Source organism: Otolemur garnettii, unplaced genomic scaffold, assembly GCF_000181295.1.
Source record: "Otolemur garnettii isolate 467f Iridium unplaced genomic scaffold, OtoGar3 scaffold00144, whole genome shotgun sequence".
Lineage (NCBI taxonomy): Eukaryota > Metazoa > Chordata > Mammalia > Primates > Galagidae > Otolemur > Otolemur garnettii.
Genome location: NW_003852539.1, coordinates 2,776,460 through 2,784,250, shown reverse-complemented (window position 1 = coordinate 2,784,250; position 7,791 = coordinate 2,776,460). Strand labels below are relative to the sequence as shown.

Below are 7,791 nucleotides of genomic sequence, written 5' to 3'. Positions count from 1 at the left end.
TTGAGCTATAGGCGCTGAGCCCAATGATCCTATTTCATTAAAATCCAGCTGAGATGTCACCTCTTCTAAGCAACCATTTGAAATTCTCCTTGCCTGTCAAGTGTGGATAAGGAAGTATCTTATTATTCCTGTCAGAGTATTTATCACATTGTGTTTAATTTGCCTGTTTATTTGGCAGACTCGTTGCTATTAAAGAAAGGGCACTTGGGCGGGAGTGGCTCAGTGGGTAGGGTGCCAGCCCCATACACTGAGGGTGGCAGGTTTGAACCTGGCCCCGGCCAAACTGCAACAAAAAAATAGCTGTGCAGGTGTTGTGGTGGACGCCTGCAGTCCCAGCTACTCAGGAGGCTGAGGCAAGAGAATCGCCTAAGCCCAAGAGCTGGAGGTTCCTGTCAGCTGTGACGCCACAGCATCTACCCAAGATGACAAAGTGAGACTCTGTCCTTAAGAGAAAAAATAAAAAAGATCTTCTTCATTATTTTATTTTATTATTTTTTTGAGATAGTCTTGCTCTTTTGCCCAGGTTAGAGTATGTGGCTTCAGCCTAGCTCACAGCAACCCCAAACTCCTGTGCACAAGCTATCCTCTTGCCTCAGCCTCCAGAGTAGCTGGGATTACAGGCATGTGATGCCATGCTCAACTAACTTGTTCTATTTTTAATAGAGGCAGGGGCTTGGTTTTGCTTGGGCTGGTCTCACAGCAACCTCAAACTCCTGAGTGCAAGAGACCCTCCTGCTTTGCCCTCCCAGAGTGCTAGAATTACAGGCATGAGCCACTGTGCCCAGCCTTGTTCATCATTTTATATTTAATGCTTGGCATATAATTCCAGTTTTTTTGTTTTTTTGTTTTTTTTTGTTAGAGGTAGAGTCTCACTTTGTCACCCTCAGTAGAGTGCCATGGTGTTACAGCTCACAGCAACCTCCAACTCCTGGGCTTAGACAATTCTCTTGCCTTAGCCTCCCAATTAGCTGGGACTACAGGCATCCGCCACAACGCCTGGCTATTTTTTGTTGCAGTTTGGCCTGGGCCGGGTTTGAACCTGCCACCCTCAGTATATGGAGCCAGCGCCTTACCCACTGAGCCATAGGCGCCACATATATGATTCCAGTTTATTGAACGAAACAATGAATGCCAGGCCATTTTTACGTAGCAAAACAAAGGGCTAGTCTTACCTCTATGCTGAAAGAAGAAAGGCCATATAGTGTAGAGAAATATTTTTTAATCTTTTTTGTTTCTCCTCCCCCTGCTCTTGCAACCATTTTTTCCTAATCTCATCTTCCATGAAAGTTTAACACCACAAATACATATCTATTTCAGTACTATATGTAACTGTGCTTTGTACATAATAAGAGTAAGATTTTTTTTCTACTCGCCCAAACAATTGAAAGTGCATGGTGCAGAGGGTATGAGCAGACGCTAAGCTCTACCAGCTTGACTTTAGATCTCATCTATACTACACCAGCTTTATGACTGCAAGTGACTCAACACTAATGAATAGTTCCTTATTCATGGTGTTATTGAGAGGATTAAATGAGTTAATATGTAAGATGTTTAAAACAGCACATTGTTCATTATAAGTGCTCCATAGTATTGGCTAATACTACTTTTCACTCTCTTCCTCACCATCGTATCTCTCTAGGACTCTTTTAGACCCACCAGTACCCCTAAGAAAAGATTCTCAAGTTGAAAATAATTGTGAGGCTTGGCACCTGTGGCTCAAGCAGCTAAGGCGCCAGCCACATACACCTAAGGTGGTAGGTTTGAATCCAGCCCAGGTCCGCCAAACACCAATGACGGCTGAAACCAAAAAATAGCTGGGCATTGTGGCACGCGCCTGTGGTCCCAGCTACTTGGGAGGCTGAGGCAGGAGACTCGCTTGAGCCCAGGAGTTGGAGGTTGCTGTGAGCGTGATGCCATGGCACTCTACCCAGGGGGACAGCTTGAGGCTCTGTCTCAAAAAAAAAAAAGAAGGAAAATAATTGTGATCTCTACAGCCATAATTAAAGAAAAAAAATACACAATCTAGAAAATAATGGTGATGAGCTACAATGTTTCAGGAGTTGTAGAAAAGAAACTGGCTTGGTGTAGCCTTTTTTTTTTTTTGGTGCCATCATGAGAGACTCAGATATAATGTAACTTTTCTTTAAAATGATGACAAAATTGTCTAACTGGTCACAAAATGTTCCTTGACAAATGTGGAACAATGAGACTAGTGTAGTTAGATTGAAGTTTTTCAAGGTATTATAAAATTGTAGTTTCTGAAGAATTAAAATATTGGTATTTAGAAAAATTAATTATATTTGGCAGCTCCTGTAGCTCAGTGGATAGGATGTATATAGCCACATACACCAAGGCTGGCAAGTTCAGCCCTGACCTGGGCCAGCTAAACAACAATGACAACTACAACAAAAAATAGCTGGGCATTGTGGCAGGTGCCTGTAGTCTCATCTACTTGGGAGGCTGAGGCAAGAGAATCACTTAAGCCCAAGAGTTGGAGGTTGCTGTGAGCTGTGACTCCAGGGCACTCTACGCAGGGCGACAGTTTGAGACCCTGTCTTGAAAAAAGAAAAATCAATTATTTGGAAAGTAAAATCACATTGTTTTTTTGAGATACACAGCTATTGTTAAAAGTTAGTCTTTTCAGTATTTACTTGTTATATTTTTACTAATCCAAGCCTGGTTTAGTTATTGAAATATTGAAGATAATTGGTATTAAAACTTGATTCCATCCAATCAAGCCAAGAAAGGAAGCATTATTGAGGATTATATTTGGCTTTAATTAATTTGCCCGAGCATTTCTTCTATTATAAACAGGGCTTACGTAGGAAATCAGCCTTCACAGAGAGGGATGCTATCCTTTTTCCTTTATGATGTTTTCTCCTTGAATGTTCTGTGGTTTAGCCCTATAGGATTATGAGAACAAGATCGGAAAAGCATCTTTAATCTCCTTGGTTGTCACTAGTAAATAGTTCCAATAAACATGGGCAATAACTTGGTAATTATGATAGGGGACTATGGGAATGGCTCAGTTTGTTCTAGGAGAAGATAAGGAGAATATATATATAAGATGAGCTCCATAATTCTTTTTTGGGGCTCAAATTAGAAGAAGTACTGATGGGCTAAGGCTGCGAATAGTAATAGTTAATAGTCATCGTGCTTTTTACTTTATACAAAGTTTTTGTGGGGTTTTGTTTTTTTTTTTGCAGTTTTTGGCCAGGGCTGGGTCTGAACCTGCCACCTCCGGCATATGGGGCTGGCACTCCACTCCTTGAGTCATAGGCGCCGCCCCGAAATTTTTTAGTATATGCGCTGCTGAAGCGAGCATTTATACGAAGTTTTTATATTGTTTGATGTTTACAACAATGAAGTGGAAAGGATGGGAATTATTATCCATAAAAGGATAAGGAAAAAAGGCTCAAAGAAGTTAAAGGGCTTGTCATTTAATGGTTGGGGGCATGCTAATAAGGGAGAGAACTGGGTTTCAAGTCTGCTCTTCTGAGGCACTCTACTGAGAGCGACAAGTGAGACTCTCTCTCAAAAAAAATAAATAGGACGGCACCTGTGGCTCAAGGGAGTAGGGTGCCAGCCCCATATGCTGGAGGTGGCGGGTTCAAACCCAGCCCTGGCCAAAAATTGCAAAAAAAATAAAAATAAATAAATAAAAATAAATAAAATGCGGAATGGGTAGATATCAAATCATACCTCATGGTTTGTGACAAGGACTAAGTAGCAAGGCAATATAAATGAAGCACTTAGAATAGTGTTCAATACATAGCTGTTACTTAGTCATTGGGTTTCTTTGGGCAAGTTATTTTAATTCAGTTGTCTTGTCTATGAAATAAAAATGACTACACTCCCTGCCCTGCCTGCTTTTCAAGACTCTAGTAAAATAGCATAAGTTGAAGCTCTGAAATTATTTCTGTTGCAATCATTAAATCTTATTGAAAGCGTTGGCATGAGGTAGGAGGCTGAGGTAGAGGGATCACTTGAGATCAGGAGTTCGAGACCAGCCTGAGCAAAGTGAGACTTCATTTCTACTAAAAGCAGAAAAAGTGGCTCAGCACCTATAGCTTAGTGGCTAGGGCACCAGCCACATATTCCGGAGCTGGCGGGTTCGAATCCGGCCTGGGCCTGCCAAACAATGACAACTACAACCAAAAATAGCCGGGTGTTGTGGCAGTCGCCTGTAGTCCCAGCTACTTGGGAGGCTGAAGCAAGAGAATCACTTAAGCCCAAGAGTTTGAGGTTGCTATGAGCTGTGAGAACCATGCACTCTACCCAGGGTGACAGCTCGAGACTCTGTCTCAAAAGAAATAAAAAATAAAAAATAAAAAGAAATAAAAAAGGAAAAATTACCTGGGCATGTGGTGGGTGCTTATATGCCCAGCTACTTGGGAGGCAGAGGAAAGAGGCTTGCTTAAATTCATGAATTTGAGGTTGCTGTGTGAGCTATGCCGATAATTGCAGCACTGTAGCCTGGGCAATAAAATGAGACTCTTGTTTCAAAAAAAGGGAAGTTATGGGGATCTTGTGCTTCTTCTTTTTTTTTTTTTTTTTTTTTAAAGACAGAGTCTTACTTTGTTATTCTTGGTAGAGTACTGTGGCATCACAGCTCACAGCAACCTCCAGCTCTTGGGCTGAGGCGATGCTGTTGCCTCAGCCTCCCGAGTAACTGGTACTACAGGCCCTCACCACAATGCCTGGCTATTTTTGTTTTGTTGCAGTTTGGCTGGGGCCAGGTTTGAACCCACCACCCTCAGTATATGGAGCCGGCGCCCTACTCACTGAGCCACAGGCACCGCCCAGATCTTGTGCTTCTAACCAAGGAATGTGATTAAGCATTGTGATTATGAGCTCCTATATAGAGAAAATAAAATATATTGATGTTCTTGACAAAATGCATTCCAGAAACCTAGTATTTATTTTTAGAAGTAGAATTTCTTAAAAATTTGAGGTGCTTCTTGGTTCCTAATGTCCTGGTGATTTGATCAATGTCTGTGATCACTTTATCTGCCGTAGACAAAGGGTGCTGAAGGAGGGGCCTACTCTAGAAACCCTGACTTCTGCCTCATCTTTTCCAGACTCAGATTTACAGCATTCTGTCCCCCAGTTTTGTAAGTGGATGTGACTCTCCACTTTCTGTCTTTTTTTTTTTTTTTTTGAGACAGAGCCTCAAGCTGTGCCCCTGGGTAGAGTGCTGTGGCATCACAGCTCATAGCAACCTTCAACTCCTGGGCTTAGGCGATTCTCTTGCCTCAGCCTCCTGAGTAGCTGGGACCACAGGCACCCGCCACAGTGCCTGGCTATTTTTTGTTACAGTTTGTCCCGGGCCAGGTTTGAACCCACCACCTCAGTATATGGGGCCGTCGCCCTACTGAGCCACAGGCGCCTCCCTTTTTTTGTTTGTTTTTTCTTTTTTTAGATAGTCTTACTATGTCACCCTTGGTAGAATGCGATGGCGTCACAGCTCACAGCAAACCTCAAACTCTTGGGCTTAAGGAATTCTTTTGCCTCAGTCTCCCAAGTAGCTAATGGACAAGTTGTTTAACTTTACTTTTTCTTTTTTTTTTTGGCCAGGGCTGGGTTTGAACCCGCCACTTCTGGCATATGGTTCCGGCACACTACTCCTTTGAACTACAGGTGCTGCCCATCCTTTCTAAGCTTTTTTGTTTGTTTTGAGACAGTTTACCTCTGTAGAGTGCGGTAAAATCATAGCTCACAGCAATCTCAAACTCTTGGGCTCACGTGATCCTCTTGCCTCAGCCTCCTGAGTACCTGGGAATACAGGTGCCTGCCACAGTGCCCAGCAGTGTTTTAGAGACAGGGTCTCACTCTTGCTCAGGGTGGTCTTGAACTCTCCACCCACCTTAGCCTCCCAGAGTGCTAGGATTACAGGCATGAGCCACCACACTCGGCCTCCTTTTTTCTTTATAGCATATTTTCTCATATGACAGTTTCTAGTACTATTTAAAAGTGACCAAAGTGGCGGTGCCTGTTGCTCAGTGGGTATGGTGCCAGCCACATACATCGAGGCTGGTGAGTTGGAAACTAGCCTGAGCCAGCCCAAATCAACAATGACAGCTGCAATAAAAATATAGCTGGGCATTGTGGTGAGCACCTGTAGTCCCAGTTACTTGGGAGGCTGAGTCAAGAGAATTGCTTAAGCCCAAGAGTTTGAGGTTACTGTGAGCTGTGACACCACTGCACTCTACCAAGGGCGACAACTTGAGACTCTGTCTCAAAAATAAATAAATAAATAAATAAATGAAAATAAAAGTGACTAAAGTATACTTTGTTTTATAGCTTATTCTCCTCTTTGGAGGAATACCTTATCTCTGGAGACTTTCTGGACGTTTCTGTGGTTATGCTGGCTTTGGATCAGAGTATGAGGTATGTGATTCATTAAAATACATTTGTCAGAATCTTTCATTTTTGCTCAGCAACCTTTATGCTAAAGTTAATTTTTTGTTTCTCCTGTCATTAGACTGGGTTCTCTATTTGCATAATCCTTTTTTACTCATGCTGTGTTATTGTAATAAACCCCAGAATTTCACTGACTATCACATTTTATTTCTCAATCACATAAGAGCCTAGTCTGAGTATTTTTAGTTAGCAGGTTATTTTCTTCCATGTTTGCCAGTCTTAACAGGGAAGAAAATGTGCTATTTCATATAACTTAACATGGAATGGAAAAGGCAAGCCCTGCTTTTGAGCTGGTTCCTAACAGGCCACAGATTGGACCAGTATTGGGGGTGGGGACTGAAGTTATAGAGCTGTTAACAGAGAAAGTGTAGATTGTTTGTTATATGTATCATTTCACAAAGATGTTTGTAATGTTAAGTGAGAGAAGTACATATTCAAATAGTTGATATAATATGGTTGTACTTTTGGAAGGTGAGATTACAATTCAGTAGTTTTGGGAAGTATCCTGGAGTTTGTTTTTTTGTTTTTTTGAGACAGAATCTCGCTTTCGTCGCCCTCAGGAGAGTGCCCTGGCATCATAGCTCACAGCAACCTCAAACTCTTGGGCTCAAGTGATTCTCTTGTCTTAGCCTCCCAAGTAGTAGCTGGGTCTACAGGTGCCTGCCACAACATCCAGCTATTTTTAGAGATGGGATCTTGCTCTTGCTGGTCTTGAACTTGCAAGCTCAGGCAGTCTTCCTACCTCAGCCTCCCAGAGTGATGAGATTACAGGCATGAGCTATCACACCCAGTCCTGGAGTTTGTTTGTTTTTTTTTTGTTTTTGAGACAGAGCCTCAAGCTGTTGCCCTAGGTAGAATGACATGGCATCACAGCTCACAGCAACCTCCAACTCCTGGGCTCAAGCAAGTCTCCTGCCTCCGCCTTCCAAGGAGCTGGGATTACAGGCGCCTGCAACAACGCCTGGCTATTCTTTTGTTGCAGCCATCATTGTTTGGTGGGCTCGGGCTGGATTCGAACTCGCCAGCTCAGGTGTATGTGGCTGGCGCCTTAGCCACTTGAGGCACAGGCGCTGAGCTTTGAGTTTGTTTTTGAAAATTGTTCCCACTTCTAGTTTGGAAACAAGTGCTGGAATAAACTACCTTGCGTGTTATAACCAGACAAATCTTCCTTTCTCTTCCCTTTTCCCTTCCTCCTATGTTTTGAACTTATATTGGCTGCATCTTTACTACTTTTGACCCCAAATAAGTGACTGATGCAGAAATCTCAGTGAATGGCTCGGCGCCTATAGCTCAACTGGCTAAGGCGCCAGCCACATACACCTAAGGTGGCGGGTTCGAATCCCCAGCCCGGACCCGCCAAAACAACAA

The 7,791-nt window shown here is 42.8% G+C and overlaps 1 protein-coding gene across 1 annotated transcript in view; it reads left to right on the top strand.

Moving 5' to 3' along the window:
- ZMPSTE24 (zinc metallopeptidase STE24) overlaps positions 1-7,791 on the top strand; it is a 44,672-nt gene that overhangs the window by 2,838 nt on the left and 34,043 nt on the right. The window contains exon 3 of the mRNA XM_012810867.2: positions 6,304-6,390. Coding sequence (XP_012666321.1) covers positions 6,304-6,390 — 87 coding nt within the window. The remainder of the gene's footprint in view (positions 1-6,303; positions 6,391-7,791) is intronic.